This window comes from Pungitius pungitius, chromosome 1 (assembly GCF_949316345.1).
Source record: "Pungitius pungitius chromosome 1, fPunPun2.1, whole genome shotgun sequence".
NCBI lineage: Eukaryota > Metazoa > Chordata > Actinopteri > Perciformes > Gasterosteidae > Pungitius > Pungitius pungitius.
Genome location: NC_084900.1, coordinates 30,730,673 through 30,748,078, shown reverse-complemented (window position 1 = coordinate 30,748,078; position 17,406 = coordinate 30,730,673). Strand labels below are relative to the sequence as shown.

General features: G+C 44.6%; 1 protein-coding gene and 1 long non-coding RNA gene across 4 annotated transcripts; one reads left to right on the top strand and one right to left on the bottom strand.

Moving 5' to 3' along the window:
• The first annotated feature begins 5,220 nt into the window (after positions 1 to 5,220).
• Positions 5,221 to 11,480, top strand: LOC134132779 (uncharacterized). 3 transcript variants are annotated; one of them, XR_009956977.1, is made up of 2 exons: positions 5,221 to 5,560; positions 10,962 to 11,480. It is a non-coding gene; the product is annotated as an uncharacterized LOC134132779 (long non-coding RNA). The 3 variants fall into 3 exon arrangements; XR_009956975.1 differs by having other exon boundaries at positions 5,221 to 8,427; XR_009956976.1 differs by lacking the exon at positions 5,221 to 5,560 and adding an exon at positions 8,435 to 10,454.
• Positions 11,481 to 13,336: 1,856 nt separating this feature from the next.
• Positions 13,337 to 16,026, bottom strand: LOC119223155 (transcription factor Spi-B). Its single transcript, XM_037480287.2, has 5 exons — positions 15,493 to 16,026; positions 14,679 to 14,886; positions 14,482 to 14,600; positions 14,211 to 14,367; positions 13,337 to 14,097 (listed from the first exon to the last, which is right to left on the bottom strand). Exons 1-5 carry the CDS (start codon positions 15,511 to 15,513, stop codon positions 13,793 to 13,795), a joined length of 810 nt encoding a protein of 269 aa, XP_037336184.1. The 5' UTR covers positions 15,514 to 16,026; the 3' UTR covers positions 13,337 to 13,792.
• Between the last annotated feature and the right edge of the window lie 1,380 nt (positions 16,027 to 17,406).

Genomic DNA, 17,406 nt, shown 5'->3' with positions numbered 1-17,406 from the left:
TGAATTCCTTATGACACATTACATATTGTGAAACTACATACTGCATAATGACGTGTTGGGATACTCAGGTGGGGGCTGACAAAGCTGCTCAGGGATTTAGATAGGCTTGGCTAAGCCCTGGTTAATGATTTACCTACAGTGTTATTCTCATATATTGACAAGAAGGAGAGTAATAGGAAAAGGCCCTGTTCATGCAGGCAAGATGTAACAGTGAATCTATTGTAAAAGGGGAGGTTATGAGCTCTGGATGAAAGTCACAAGACTGTCAAAGAGATTTAATAAACACCCTTATTCTCAACAAGCCCCTCATCGTGTTTAATGGAACAGATTCCATTCTAATGTCTGACATTCTGATATCTGAGCCGAAGTTACATCAATTTACAACAGTTGGAGATGGATCAGAGGTGTGTTTCTGAAGTCCCAGCATCAATTCAATATATTTAAGACTCACTTTTGCTTTCTAATAAAAATGCCCTTTTCACCTATTTGATGTCCCATCTGAATGATGTCATCCCTGTATTTAGCCACTGGAGGTCACTATTACCATTCATATTAACTGATAAATAAAACAGTTGACGCCATTATCAATCAATCAGGAAGCCATTGATGGGTGGTAAATGTTTTACTGTGAATTTCTGAAAAATGTATCATGTAGTTCGGTAATGACAAATGACCAGTCCTAACTGTTATAATTGTAAATACAAATATTTTTGAATAAACAAAAGTGCTAAAAGTAATTATGCTGATAATGATGGCCAACCAGCCACAGGGCCTCAGAGTTAAAGAGACATATAGGTTACTGCCCAAGGTTCTAAATAGTGGTACAGTTGCTGACAGATTGCCTAACATCATGCAGATTTCCAACATGTACAAACATGTCTATGCACGCCAGCCCTCACAATAAGTTTTCTTCCGTCCCCATGCAGTTCTGCTGACAGAGAAGTTTGGGTAGTGGCTTCTTTCCTTGTTTCTGGAGAGGAAAAAAAGAAAAAGGAATTTCAAAATTCAAGTCCTGTCAGAAATAAAAGCTACTGTGCATCTTGCCGTAGGCCGGAATTTTAAATAGGTCACCTCTGTTCCAATATCGGAAGTGAAAGGGAGGTAAGCCTCTGTCTTTCTCTATTTTATCCTTCAATATTTCTTGTAAGTCTTTCTTAGTCTGTCATTCAAACTCTAAAACTCTATCACTTTTAATTTTTTTTCCTTTTTTTCACCCATCTGGATTGTTGTCAACACCTTTGCCCACTTAACACTTTGATCATTAAGAAAGACAATTGAATCACCATGAGTCTGAACACACACACGCGCGCACACACACATGCACACACACACATACACACACACACATGGATATGTTTTCCTTTCTCCTCAAATATTTGCCTGACTTGTCTTCCGTATACTATTTATTGACCCCTATTATGTCACGTGAAGTAGTTGCACATATCCAATTAGCATACAGTACATTAGAAAAATACATTCTGATTTTACAGTAGAGAAATTCACACAAATGGGGGGGGGGGGGGGGGTATTCAAATAAATACAAGCATTCCTCTGCAAAAAAGTAAGATTATTCTTCATTTCCTTCATGTCTTAAAAAAATGTATGTACACACGTTTTCCCCTAGATGGAGCACCTAACTAGAGTGAAACCCCCTAATGGAGGTTTAAAATAAGAGCCGGTGACAGAAGAATAATACATAGATTTTTTTATGAGCAGACGGTTTCAGAATTAATCTTACTATTAACTGACCTGTGTTAGTGAAAAAGGTGAAACACGAAAGAAAAAGCAAGCAAGAAATCAAAGCACCTATCACTGAAGAAACATTTATTGTGCTCATACCTACACGATAATTAATACAACACTATCAATCTTCAAAAAGGCAGCCACTCTGGTGCCAAAGATTTCACACCGTGATTATTATTGGCTACTGTTTCTACCAATGAGCCAATCAGAGCAAAGTAAAAAAGACGCCATCACACTTTCTCACAACAGATGGGCGCTTGCACTTACCCAAACTAGTCATAGTCTGTCAATCCCGCTATTCCTTACATAGCAAAATAGTATCTAACACGAAATGCATCATGAAAACGATATTCTGTGCTGAATATTACCCCTAATCGAACTATGCAGATTGTTTAGGCTACGTTACTATGAGCAACATTGTTTTGTCCTACGAGCTGCCAAAGCCCCGGTACCAGGTAAGCAGTAGGTCAATTTATTTCTAATTTATTAATATTCTAAAGCGGATTTTTCTTTTTATCTAACTTTTCCCCTCCAGTTGGTAAACTTAAAATTTGAGAAGCTAGTAGCTTTTAGCGTAACGTTAGCTAGGAAGCCAAGAATGCTTTGATATAAATGAACTCAAATAAATAATAATCAACTTAGAAATAATACAAATCTCTTTGATATTGTCATTTTTCATTCACCAGCCTTTGGATAATTTGGGCATTCAATTTTAAATATATCGATTCAGCGTTACTCTAACACGTGACTTCACACTTGATGATTGCATTAATGTTACTTGATCTAAAATAATAATAATAATAATAATGCACATATACTTCTATCGCTATATTCTTGAATAAATAAATATAAATCAGGTTTCCCTAATTATTGTAACGCTGAACTTATTTTACTTGCATGTCTTAACAAATAAGTATGTGGGCATGTATGTAAATAATTAAGGCAAACTATTTTTAGGAAATATATATACATTTTGGAGGAACAGTGGAGTTTCCCTTTATTTTAAGGTTTCTTCACTAAGAATGAGAAACCCTTAAATAATAATGACGTAATTAACTATTTATTTTACCAGTCATGTCACTAGACATAATAAAAGGTAAGTAAAATCTACAGTCACTGATTAAATGATTAATTTACCTCTTCCCTTAGTGCAAAGTTAAGGTGAGTAATTCATTTACAATGTTCATGCGTGTATCAGTGTACTCAAGCAATGAAACAGAGACTCCTTTTAGCTTTATCTTTTTAAACAATGTAAATATTTATTTCCAAATCCTCCCAGTGCATGTGTAAATCTGTCTGCGCCGAACTGCCAGTTATTGATACCGGCAGAGATAACAAAGTGGGGCCTGTCCCTGTGTGAACTGGGTGTGAGCGCCAAACCACGCCGTTATCAGACTCCGCCGCTGCATTCAGTTCACGGCAGACTAACGGCAGACCTGTGGCCCACAGGCTGCGCTTCGAAGTCGCAGTCGACTAGTCTACACGAGACCTGCTGTGTTGTGGCTGAAGACACGTCACAAAACTTCTCTCTTCCTGTATGAAGTAATAATGGCCGCGGCGCATTCACAGTACATCTGCTGCTGCAGCACAGTTTGGCAGAGACTATATTTGTCCTCCCCTCCTTTTCTCTCTCTCTCTCTCTCTCTCTCTCTCTCTCTCTCCTGCAAAGGGGGACAGGAGAGTCAAGAGTTGGACGGCGGCCAAAAGAGGCCGGGCCCGCCGTGCAGCTGAAACTTTTACAAGCCGAGCAGGAAGAGACGAGGCGAGCGATCGATGGAAGAAGAAAAGGAAGCAAAGAAAAAGTGAGGGACATGTGAGCTGCTTTTCTCTCCTTTCCTCCCCACCCCCCCCCCCCTGTTCCTCTCCCCTCTGTGTCTGTCTCTCTGTCTCTCCCTTTCTTTTAAATTCCTTGTTAAAGCCATACTGTATTTGTCCGCCTTCATCGGCAGGGGGTGAGGGCAGGGCTGGATGACAGGACGGGAGGGAGGGAGGGAGGGAGGGGGGGGGGGGAGGGGGGGTTGAGTTCAGAGAGTTCAGCTGAGGAGAGAAATAAATGCATAAACACCAAAGGAGACGTGACGTCAGGCTGAGGGGCTGTCCGACCTGCTGGCTGAATCTGAGCCTCCATCGAAGAATTGTTTCGGATTGTTCGCACCACGTGTGTGCGTGCCTGTGTACAGTATGAATGTGTGTGTGTGTGTGTGTGTGTCCATTGTCCTATCTTTGAGAAAAGACTGGTGTGGAGTTTAAGCAGAAAAGCTGGACTTTTGTGGTCTGTTTTTAAATCCGCGGTGAGTGTTTGAGGACAAACTGAGAGAAACCTCAACAAACGTGCCAATGCGTGCGCGTCCGCTTGTTTGAGGACAAAATACCTGCTGTATTACAGCCGCTGTGATGAGGAATCAGAATTAAAGAAGCCAGGGTTGTTTGTTGTATGTTCTGATTGGTTTGGCTCGGCCCGGGACACCCGCTCAAACACCAGGGATTGGGTCGCAAACCAGGCCATACATAGGGTGGGCCATTTGTGAACAGATGGATTTATGTTTTCTCTCCTCATGATTGGGGTCACCAAGGGGCAACAGCTCGCTGGTCCAAGATCTGCTGGTGTTCAACTGACGGGACGGTGTGCCAAAGCGGAGGGAGGCGTGGGAGAGATGCCAACGGCTGTGGAAAAAGAAAAAGTGAAATACCCTCCCTCCTCCCCCCATTGATCCATTTAGTTTAACCCCTCAGAAATGACCCCTTGATGCAGGGAGAGGAAGAATTGGTAGAAGGATGGAAGGGGGACGCAGAGAAACGTGGGGGGAGGGAAGATTTGAAGGAAAAAGACATGCACGCGGAGACAAAACGACAACAAGTGTCTGTCCAGAGTTTGAATCTCAACAAGTATGATTTTTTCCCCCCCCCAATCTATTGATTGTAAACACGTGGTAGGGGGGAACAATAGGGCAGAGGTGCTTGTATTTCTCGCCATCTGCCTGTGCCTGCCGGATAGAATAAGTACAGTACAGGGTGGGGGGGGGGGGGGGGTTTGGTTTTGGATGTTTGGATGATTGACACACGGATCACCATGAAGGCGCCCCGGCTGCTGTCCTGCTGCTTTGTGCGACGGCGTCACCACAGTTTCTCCTCTCTGTCTTTTTATTGTCTGTTTGTGTCTCACTAACTCCTCCTCTTTCTGTTCCTCCTCTCTGTGTCTCTCTCTCTCTCTCTCTCTCTCTCTCTCTCCCCCTCGCTCGCTACAGCACGTCCCTCCCTTCCTCTTTCCGTCTCTACACCCCCCTCCCCCTTCACCCCTCCTTCTCTCCCCCTTCCCTCTTGGCAGCAGTGCCAAAGTGGGCAGGCGGACCGAGGCAAACGCGCCACAGGGCAGAGCGGAGGGCGATCCAAAGGCTGGCGAATTGATTATGTGTACGTTGGACTTTATAAAGTGTCCTCCTGCCGTCTCGCCTGTGTGTGCGTTTGCCTCCGTTTTTTTTTTTCTTTCTTTTTCGGTCACACTTCACTGCAACTGCCGTGAGTCAATTTGGAAGTCTGTTTTCTCTCTTTTTTTCTTTTTCTTCCTCCGCGGTGCTCAGCGTGCGGCTTGTGTGCGTTCTCTGTGTGTACGCGTCTTCTGGGGCTGTGTGAGAGCAGACGTCCCTCTGTCACCCCGTGTGCGGACAGACGCGCTCACGCCAGTAGGAGGGGATTGTGGGAAAGGGGTGTAGCTCTCAGAGGGTGTGCTCTACTCCTCTCTTTTCCCTTCTTCCCGCCATCACGGCCCTCTTCTCCTGCAGCCCTCTGGCCCGGCCCGCCGCTCACGTACAGGCTCCAGGTATTTGTCTTTTTTATCCCGCGACACCGCTTCCCATCTCTCGCACAGCCCTGTAATCTTCCACCTTCAGTTCCTCTCGCCCTCATCTCTGTCCCTCATCGCTGTCTTCCTCCCGCTAAAGTGCGTCTGCCGTCGCCAGTTGCCACGCTGCAGTCCGCCCGCCGCCATTTTGGCCGTATGGACATGGGCAGCAGAAACTTTTCTAGAGCTCAGAGGGACTCCTCGACTCCCTGCTGACCAGCTTCTTTCTCTCCTTCTTTTTTTCCTTCTTCTTCCTTCTCTGTCCCTGTCCTCCTCTCGCTCCCCCCCCCCCCTGCCTTCGAGGACAGCCCGGCTCTGACAGGGTGGCAAACAGTCGCTCTGTGGCTTTTTTCGAAACCAAACAGGTGTCTCTTTGTAGGAGGAAGGACGGGCCTCCGCCAGGGGGGGTGGGGGGTGGGGGTTACTTTCTGACCTCAGAGGGTCGATGGCGCCACCGAGCGAGACGCTCGTCCCCCGTCTCTTATCACGCAGAGCGGGTTAGGCTCGCTAGAATAAGGGAAGCGTTGACCCCATTTGGCTTCACATGCTGTTTGCACGTTCTGCCACTGTTGGAGCCCAGGTACGTGTCGGTTGTGTGACAGGGACGAGCCCCGTTGGTGCCGGAGGTTTGTCCTGCAGCCATCGAGAGGTGGGGCGGTTTGCTAAAAGGTGGCAACTGTAATGTTTGACTCGACACACTGCGTCAGAGGCGGCGGTACGTGAGACTTTGCACTTCAGACGAAACCGAGGCCGGGAGTGAAACCGAGTTAGGTCAAACAGATGACACTGTAAAAAAAACAATGTTGGCGTTGCTCTCCGGTTGTTTCTTATTTTGTCGGTAAATTCAGAGGACAGTCTCATGCCAGTGGGCAGAATGCCGTCAAACAAAACAGTAGATAAGACAAGAATGTGTGAAACTACCAACAAGCGATATGACTGCGGATTGGAAATTCAATACAGATTGAATGACCTAACATACATGCATATTCCACGTTGTGTCAGGACTCTTGACTGCTTACTGTTTATACTGTATCTTGATCTAAATAAGGGTTGGTGTTAAGATGGCGTCTTGGTGCCACGTGTTTATGAAACAGTGAACATGGGCAGACTTTCAACGTGCCCCTTGCCGCCACCACATCTCGCGTACTACTCCTAATTCCTCTGCATCACCTTCTGTTTTGCCAGCGATGGCATTAGGCAGCAAAAACAGTTTACAAAAAATAAAACCACAAAACAGGAACCTCTCCTAATGAATATTGACATGTGACAGAGGAAAAAACGAAAAAGAGAGAAGAAGGGTTATAGAAACCAAATGGAGGAGTACGAGAGCTCTTTCCCCGCCCCTCTCTTATCCTCAGATGAACTTATTGTGTTGCCTCATAATGTTTCTGAGTTTTTCGCCTAGAGGCAGTCAGGCTAACTTCCTGCATTCAGCCTCAACGTAGCTGATTGGTCGATATCTCGGCTGACCAGCCGCGGTTTGCAGCGAGGCAACAGGAAGTCTCACTTCTCGTGCAGGAAGCAGCAGCTGTTTCATCCTGACCTGCACCACTTTGCACTTTTGCACGCGCAGTCTTTGTACACTTGCAGAGAAATATGACTGCACACCCTTTGTGTGAGTGTCTATGGCTTGCTCTATGAGGCATTGGTGAAAGCTATAACATGTAGGCGTGTAGCAACATGCCGGGCCAGGCATCTGAGCCATCAGAACATTTGAAACCATGGTAACCGCAAATCTTATCAGAACATTAGCAAAAGTATACATAGGTCGGAAGAAGGAGTGGGGTTAGTGAGAGAAAATAAAACCAAAACATAAATCGACGTTTTCTTCATTCACAGTTTTTAGGAACACATCTGGTCCTGAGTATAATTTGAGGGTATACTTATCAACTCTTATCCACCTGAATAAACCTATATACATTTGTATAATATAAATTATATATATGCCAACCGCTATAGATTGATCTGTTTGTAGATAATCCTGATTGTTCCATTTGATTCAACTTCTGTCTGTGTATCTATGGTTGAAACGATGTTGACACTTAAACTCCTCCCTTATCTGGGTCATGCACCCTTTTATCAAACAAATGCCATGACATTGGACCTAACTTTTAAGCCTGTGATTCCAACATTTGTGCGTGCGGCCCATGTTGCAAAACAGTGGAAAGGACTGGAAACCTTTTTGTTTCATTCAAAATGTCGGGAACACTGTCTCCTGGTGACCTGCTGCATACTTCTGTATACATGTACACGTGGGGAGCATGAGCTTGTTGTTTGCGTTTGGTTAATGAGGATGTACAGAAGATCAGAGCGATCACCATGCCAAGTGAGCGTGGAGGAGGCTCATACCATCGTCCTTTAACGCAATAAGGAATTCCTTCGGTAGAGGGGAAGATCAAAAGCAGGTATGATAAGATCATACATCGCTCTCTATTGAAGATCAGGCTTCTTTTTCATGTCTGCCAGATGCCTAGACATTTTTTTCCTCCTCCTCCAGAACAAGACTGCGCACAAGTAAGACGAGACATTCGTTTGCGTCTTTTTGACTGTGGGAAATATCTGTCTTGCCATTTATTTTGTGGCATACTTGGTCTGCCAACTCCAGCTCCCCCGCCGCTCCTCCTCCTCCTCCTCCTTGCCCACCATCATCCAACTCCTTCCTCCCTCATTGAAATTCAGCCTGGCACACAGACACTGCCCATTATTGGCACAAAGCTGAGAGAGAGAGAGAGAGAGAGAACTGGAGAAACACACAAGAACCTGTACCACTCGTCTGGTGCCCCCTCCGACGTGTCTGCCAAGCATTCATCCCATTTCGCGGACCGAGGGACCAGGGAATCTAATAGGTATATATATACTGCGGGAATCCGCTCCATTTCAGAGGAGATTTGTTGGCAACGGAGTGTGTTGTGTGTGTGTTTTGGGGATTCGCTGTGTGTCTACGCTGTTTGTATTAGGCGCGGAAGGACTCCCAACGTAACGCATCCGTACACGGCGTTGGGTAGAAAGCGACGGCCTATTGCTTCTCAGACACTTTTCACCTTTTTTGCGCAGATTTTTAAAACCCTGTACATGTGCTGGTGATTCATTTCGGCAGCCATCTTGATCTCTTAACTTTGACAAGTGGAATTGTTAAATAATTGGCTCAGACTGTATTTCTGTAAGTTTTGACTTTAAAGACTCTCCTATTCTATGGTTGTGGCAGTATTGTGAAAATGAATAATTTCAATGAAATATTGTGTATAAGCTTTAAATACCGTTGGAGTACATTTATTTTTATAGGAAAAGACAGGTGTTTACTTTCTACGGCTCGCATGTGGTTTTTGGAAGAGCAACTGTCACCCGAAGAAAGATAAAAAAACTCTGAAGCAGGAAATGGTCTCAAGAAAAACACATCCTGGTTGAATAGCGCAGAACAGGTTTATCAAAGGGCAAGCGAGGACACGGTCCGTGTTTCTTGGCTCACACAAAATCCCGCGAAAACAAAATTTTTGGCCGAATTTCTGCTGCAACAGATGCACCGACACACAAGCTGATGAGGTTCAATCAGTGAGCCAAATTTCATCCATCTATTCTTCCCAAGATCCCCCCCAAGATCCCCTCCCTATTTTTTAAGGAGAAAATAATTTGCCTCTAGCTGAGCCATGTGCGCCACGGACAAAGTCCACAATCACAGACGACGGCTAACCCTAGAGCTCACATGACTGCCCGGGTTTGGCCTCTGTGTTTCCACAACAGTCGAGAACCATACAGGGAATGGGACGCCAGTTTTTGCGATTGACCCAGAAGCACAGAATTTCCCACAAGAGTTGAATGTCGAAATGTTTTCCTTTCATTCAAGGCCATGCTCAGATGTCCTGTTGAATCTTTATTAATCTGACGCCCACTCGCCCCCCCCCCCACGCTGCTTCATATCACTTTAGTCTGCCTTCCAAAAACAGCTTCAGTCAGGGTCCGTTCCTCGGCACCGTCACTGGCACGGTGGCAGAGTTGGGCGGTGGGCCAACGCCCCCCCCCCCCACCCGCCTGCCCTGCCCCCCTTTCTGTGTGTCTAGTCTTCTGTAATCAGACTAGCAGGGTCTACTGCATGCTAACTATGGGCTGGTCTGGACCAAGTCTAAGGGGTTCTGGCCGTGTGTTAATTTATGCAAGCAATGTACCTCCGAACCCCTCCTCTGTCTGTCTGGGGCCTGGCATTTAGTCTGGCTCATTAACCCTTCAGTCGCCGCTGTATTAACCTGCTGGCACATGCGTACCTTTTTTTTCCCCCCATAAGAGGAGGAGCCCGAGTCATTCTTAGTAAAATTGTTTACCGGACCGAAGTTGAGCCGTATAATGGTGCCAGTGACATGCTGCATGTAACCAGGCTTTTCTCTGTGAACTCTATGTCTGATGAGCTGCTCCCTCACTTTGTGCCCTTTGGCTGTGACTGTTCCGCTGGGTCCGTCGGCCAACGTCTCACTGCTTGGCAAAAATAATTGATTCTCCTTCACCGTTGGAAAGAATGGTCCCTCTTTCTTCCCCCCCCCCCCGTGAGACGGCGGGCTCCAACCCGAAAAGGTAGACCCTGTAGTGTTTGTAAGCAGACCTAAAATGGCGGATGTGCGAGCCGCCATTTTGTGTTTCCTTGTTGTGTTTTCAGGGGGCAGAATCTCAGTCTTGCGTTCAATCAGAGCCAGCTGGTGGAAGCCATATTTGCAGGCATCTGTGTGTGTACCTCCATCTGAGAAGCAGCAGCAGCCAGCCTACAACAGGGATAGCCCAGTCGAATGAGCTCAGTTTTTGGCAAAAAAGGACACAAATTCCTGGCACAGACTCAAGAAGCTCTTTTTTTTCTTCTTCTTCTCTTTTCTATCACATGCCAGAGAAACCAGTGAGTTGTTTGTTGGGCTTTCACACATTACTGCTCTCAGTCTCCGATGTCTGCTTACCGTTAGAGTATTTGTCTTTGATTTATTTTAATGGAAGCGATTCATTGAAGAGATTCAGCTCTGCATTAAAAAGGAGTTGGCTTCATCAGTGACAAAGTGCTACTTTGGGAAATCTTATTTTGTTAAGATATGAAAGATGCTCCTCCAAATCTTGGTTGTTGAACGCTTGTTGTCATGGAGCAGTATTTAGCCATGAGTCATGTTTTCGTAACCGTCTCCATGGAAAACATTTTTGTTATTTATATATATATATATATATATATATATAATAAATTGATGAGATGATTGCTCTACTTTCCGCTGCTATTGAATTTGGACATAACAGTCAAAAATGTAATGTAAATATTCAGTTCAGCGAATCCTTCCCACTCTTACAATTTTTAAAATGTATTTTAAAAAGAGACGTTAATTAAAAATAACCCAGTCTCTTTTTCTTTGTCCCAATGCAGGAGAGTTCCCTTTGTGGATCAACGTTGATGCTGTCCTTGGGGCTGAGGTAGTAGATTGAATAGTTGTGGGGTTGTGTAACCTCTTTTTGAGATAACTATACAATCTACTGTCTTTCCCAAGGAGACAGCTAAGTCAGCACATCGCCAACTGCCATCTCCCGACGTATCAACCAAGCAATCCGATCAAAAACATATGCGTGCAGCAATGGACGTGGAAGACATGGTGTGGAGTGTTTGATTTGGGCTCTGTCAGGGTGAGGTAGTAGGTTGTATAGTTTGGTGGGTGGGATTGCGCCCTGCTCCGGTGATAACTATACAGTCTATTGCCTTCCCCGAGGAGTTCATTGAACACGTGGGAAACGCTCAACACACTCTCCTCAGCAGCGACGCAGTTATTTGTAGATTTTACAAAGAAAAGAGCAAGTAGCTATATTTCCAAAGGTTAGTGATGAATTGATTTGATGCCATTGAACAACAACAACAACAACATGTAAACATCAATAAAATCAGTTGAATGAAGGCGGTCATTGTGGTTTAATGGTTTGTGTACAACAGCAGCTGAAGAGTGTGTTAGTCTACAGCCCCCTCTGGTGGAAACACATCTTGCAGACAAACATTAGGCAAACAAATACCATGGTGGATTCTAATGCCTGATGTTCTGCTTCAATACTTTCATATTTCGTGTTGTATTCAAACTGCATATGATAAAATAAAGGAGCGTAACCCCATGGCATTGCCTTGACTGCCTGTTATCGACTTGCAAACTTGCTTGTCCCCATGGCAACAGTCCAGGCTCACGCTGAAATGCCTCCATATTTGACTGCAGGCCTGTTGGATCTTTGGGATGCGACAAGCAACAGACCACGGGGTTGACGGCAGAGATCACATGAGAGGAGAAATTAATTTGTTCCAGTCAGATTTCACTGTAACCGCTGGTAAAAACTGTTTTCTGTTAATGCTTTGTAAGACCCCCTCCAAACTGCAAACTATCTTAAGTACTTTAAAAGCTAATGTCACTCACCTCTGTGACATTACAGTCCCCTGTGTGACAGCTTGAGGACCACAAAACAAGAGCATGCGGTTCATGAGGTGCAGAGGAAGCCTAGGCTTGAGGAACGCTCTCCTCGAGACGACCATCCAGGCTCCAGAAGATTGCCATGACACGTCACAAGGAGTTAAAATAAACCACGAACGGGAGGGAAACCACTGAGAGGAAGGTGTAGGGTGAGGAAATGAAGGAAGTGGTATTGGTGGATTTAGATGTTAGAGATGACAAGGAAAAGTGTCCAGCACACTGTCAACGCCATCGGTCCACTGCGATACGGGAGAAGCTGAGAAGTAGACACGGGTCAGGGGTCACACTTACCCCAGCCGACCATCAGGGGCTGGGGGGCAAAGCAATCATAACTTCCAGTACTGTGTAAGTGACCCAGCTGCACTCAGCCTTCGCTGAAGATGAGACAGAGACAGAGAAGTTTTATACAGCAGGTTTCTTTGAAGGCTGTGGATGAGTAGAATCAACTCCACCGGAACATCAAGTCCTCAATAATCCTGTGGTTGTTGTCAAGATAGTCTTCCTGCTTCCAGCTCGCGGCTTCCAATAAACAGAATTACATCGTCCAGATGTTCTTTTTGATGCAAGCGTACACGCGTTTCTGTGTGCACAGACGACAGGGATTTCATCAGTGTGTAAGAATTATTTTCTTTTCTCACTGATGAATGTGGCTCTGGAGAGGAGAGGACCTCTGAATGAGCCACGTCATACTTCTTTAGACAACAGGTGTGTTTCAGATAACGTCCTCCTTCACAACCATTAACACTATAATGAAGATATAGTAAAAACGTTTAAGGGTCTATATGCTGCTGTGTAGTTTGAGTGATCATAATGCATCCTATTTTCAAAGTTAAGCAAGTTGTTGATTGAGAAAATCAAAATCCGCAAAGCATCTAGTTACCAATGCCGTCCAGTGAATGAAGTCAATTAGAATAACATGTTGTGCTTGTAAATATAATGTCATAGCACAGACTTATCCTCCCCCCCCCCCATGGTCACCTGCCGTGTGCCGACTACTTTGTAACATGCCCATGAAACATCTTGTTATCCGTGTGTGTGTGTGTGTGTGTGTGTGTGTGTGTCTAGCGGCCAGACTCCAGCCCCATCATTTGACTATGGAAATTAAATTGCTTTACTTCGGCAACTCTTCAGAGAACAAGTAACATTTCCAATGCGTGTGTGTCTGTGTCACACTTTTTACACTCCACCAAGAAGATCGACGAAAATCTTTATTCCATAAAACTTAAACACACTAAACACAACCTCATTTGGTTATATCTGCTGAATATCTGCAACACAGAATCACAATCAGAAAAACACATCTTTATTTTAAGAATGATTTAACTTCTACTTATAAAGTAGATATTATATGATAACCTTTTCGATTTACATAAGTTTTAATATCCAGTCTGACCTACAGTGTTTCTTCTTCTGGCTTTTTAAATACACAGTACTCATTTGTTTATACAAGCCATAGAATTAGAATCAAGAGAAGACATTAAAGATGTTTTTAAACTAAAATCTAAAATAGAAGACTGTACTGTGATTAAAAATGTTTCTAAATCTGAATGTCATGAATTGAAACTGCCGCAACGCCCCATCTACTTTGTTATATCAGTTGACATTGAGTTAAAAGCTTGGGACTCATCCCCAAGGAAAAAAAAAAAAGCTACCGCCCTTTATCGGAGTTCGGCTCAGACCTGGTGGGGGGGGGGGTTGCACTTTAATGGAACAACAATCTGAATACCCATTGTGCTTATTCTATTCATATGCTTATTCATGTGTTTGGGCTTCCTTGCAGGCCTCGCAGCGTCTTCTCATCGAACCGGTAGGTGAGCTTCCGCTTCACCTTCTTTATCTCACCGGTGCGGGAGTAGTTCCTCAGCGCGCGGGCCATCTTCTGGTAGGTCATGGTCTTGCGATTACCCTTCCGCCGTCCCCACAGCTGCGCCAGGCGCTCCTTGTTCTGGGAGGAGAACTGGAAGGTGCCAGAAGAGGACTGGACCCACCAGATGCAGCTCCGCATCGATGGAGTCTGGAGCATCTCAAATAGGAACTGGAACAAACGCTCTTTCCTCTTTCCTGCCAAGGAGGAAGGGAAAAGACACAAAAATGAGGCAACAAAGATTCATACATTTGTGCATACAAGAAAACCAACAGAGGGATTTACACTGGTTACACATGTGTGTTTATACCTGATAGTGGGGCAAGAGGCAGGGAGCCTCGATCATTCCTTCCTTCCCTATCAGACACTGGTGATGGGGAATCTTGGTATTCCTGGTACTGGGAGCTACTGGACAGCGAGTCCGAGTCAATGTATGCAGGCGCCTCGTAGGAATACGCAATGTGGCCCTGAAGCAATACGCGTATAAAACACATTAATACACACACAGGGAAGTGTGCCTTAAATTGCTATGAAAGTAATAAAGCATTCATTTAGTAAGAGGCCGAGGTCCTTGAACTCACCCATTGGTTGTCATGGGGGCTATGCCAGGTGGGAGGCAGGGCTTGCTCTTCACATTCCTCATTCGGAGTGTGAGAGCCGCAGTGCCACTCGTATGGATGCTGACCCGACCAGCTGTTCTCTACGTGGACACAAACAGTCAAATGAACAATGTAAAAAAATACAAGCCCCTGCACCATCCCATTATCATCTCACTGACCTATGATCCTGGTGCCGAGGTGGGAGTGCATCTGTTGCCCCAACGAGGTTGGAGGTGAAGCAGGTGTGTGTGCGGGCTGGACCTCCAAGGAGTGTTCCTGCAAGAACTCCTCGATGACCTCCAGGTCAACCTCAGGGCAGGAGGAGGGAGCCACCCGGCTCCAGGCCCCCCGACCTCCGTTCAGTCTGATCTCAGTCACATGCGTCATCTGACCGATACCGAGCAGGAAAGAATTGTTCACAAATCCGTCTCAGCATGAGCTGTTGTAATCATAAAAATCCAGCGGTGCATGATGCACTGAATCATTTTTTCCCTCAGAGATCTGAAGATCAGGGAAGCACTCATCATGACTTGTCAATGCACTGTGCATCTAATAAACAAATATTTTCTACAGAGAACGCTGTAGAGTGGTGATCCTTCTTGAATTACACACCGTAATGTCATCCACTCGAGGCTGTGTCTGAGGGGTTTGGCTCGTGTTTGTTGTTTTAGGAATGAGCCAGGTGACAACACTGATGGTGACAACACTGTGATGTTGTGTGTTTAAGTTTGACTGGCAAATATATGCAAGTGTTGGTGCTTTCACCAGCAGAGATAACATTCAGGTAACAGTGATGTGTGGCTCTGCTGCTACTCTTACAAGCAGCCTTTTATCCTCAGCCAACAAGCAAGATGAGATTTTAGTAGAATACACTTGTATTAAAACATCCATTGATATGCAATATTAATAATGTATCATTATCTGTCATGGGCTACTCAAAAAGACAACAAAGAACAACCACACGTACACAATTAGGAAAACAAAATGACTCACCATCTCCATTTCAGCCAGCATACTAAAAGGACAATCTGGGAGGAGAAATGACACTTGTGAGGCAAGAAAGCCAAAACTCACAAGGGCAAATGAGAAGTGAAAGAAGCTGTCAAACAACTTCTCTCGTTAACTCATCTGACAGGACGTCGGAACCCGAGTCAATGGGCACAAGGAGGATACTTGTATCTTGTTAATTCAGAGGTGTGTGCTCCTCTGTGTGGTAAAGCCAAGTAGTATCCTCAGTTCAGTGGAAGAAGGTGGAGACATGAACGCCTCACCTGTGTGATGCTCCACCTTCGACGTCACGTCTCTTATAGTCTTTGCACACTTTTTGGCCAAACCCCCTTGGCCGGAAGAGTTATTTAGAGTGGGAGTGTTTTACAAAATAGTTGTTTTGTTTTATCAATTCCATTCAACAGATAGAGATTCAGTGAGCATGAAGGTAATGAGGCTTCCTTTTTTTGGCTTTGCAGAAAGAGTGAATAATGCTGTGGTTACTGACAATTAACAATAGAATAGTGAAGCGGAAATGGACTTGCTTTAGGTTTTGAAGAAAAACTATTATTTTATATTTTACACACATCATCTGTTACATAATCCATCATATACACATGTAATCTAAAAACAAAAAGCAGCATTATACTTATACATATTTCTAGAAACATTGCATTGGAGAATGGTTTCACTTACAAAATCGGAGTAAAAGTCAGACATTCAATCACTCAATTCTGTGAACATAAGTATGTACAGTATGTCATTAAATAATTCATTAAATCAGCTTTTTGAGGCTGCTAGATGGAAATGACATTGTTCTTCATGAACCTTTGAAGGTAAGCCACAGGTATGGAAACACACATTGACAGCAGAGGACTGCCGTGTGTAATTAGTTCACACGTAGGTTCCACTACACAACAGACACTGCAAAGCACGCCTCCTTTTGGCCGGATTTGAGAAGTTAAGGGATTTCCACAAAATGTTCTAGTTTTGAGACACACTAACTCATCAATTCAGTTGCTCGGTACTCACAATAAGGGACATGATTCAACAATACAATTTAGACTGAATTGGAATTGAAGGCCAGAGGTCAGTGGTGAATTGACTTTCCATTCAACCGCCGGTCCTATTTCTCCAGATTAGAGTGCGCATTACTGTTAAATCTTGGGAAAAACCCGGCTGCCGGTGAAACAGAAGCATGGAGCATGCAAAAGAAATGTGACCATAACAGCAATAGCTATTTAAAAAAAAGGGAGAACCTTGATTTCCCCTTATTTGACTCTGAACACAGCGAGAAAAAAAAAACAGTGACAAATATAATGCTGGAGCTGTTGCCCCCACAACCCGACCCCGGATAAGCGGCTGAAGATGAGATGAGATGAGATATAATGATATCTTAAACACCTGTGTTTACCTGAGGGGGAACCAGAAGGCGGGTCCTAAGCTTCCACGTCGGCATTGTTGGTCAGGACTGCGTTGGAAGCTGTGACTGGCAGATTAGTGCGATGGCCATGAGCTAACCAGTGGGTACGCTGGCATGCAGTAAAATTCATGTACATGCACAAATAGGCATTAAAAGGCATGCACGGGCAGCTCAGATATGTAAATGAAGCAAAGAGAAGCTTGGATAACAACAGAGGGGGGATGGAGAGAGCAACTTCATTCTCTGCAAAGTTAGACATCACTACACTTTATTTCTACATTGCTAAAAGTTGCTTTATCTGACAGACATATTTTTCCCTTAAAAATAAGCCATGTTTTACCTTATAAGCAGTCGTAATGAATCTGAATGTAGCGCCACACTGATGATATATGACATGTATGTAATGGTGGAGGCAGCGGACATTATACACCCTGTGTTTTACTTGTGCGCAGTCTCAACATAATAAAATCTCAAACTGGGCTCACAGGGATGGAATC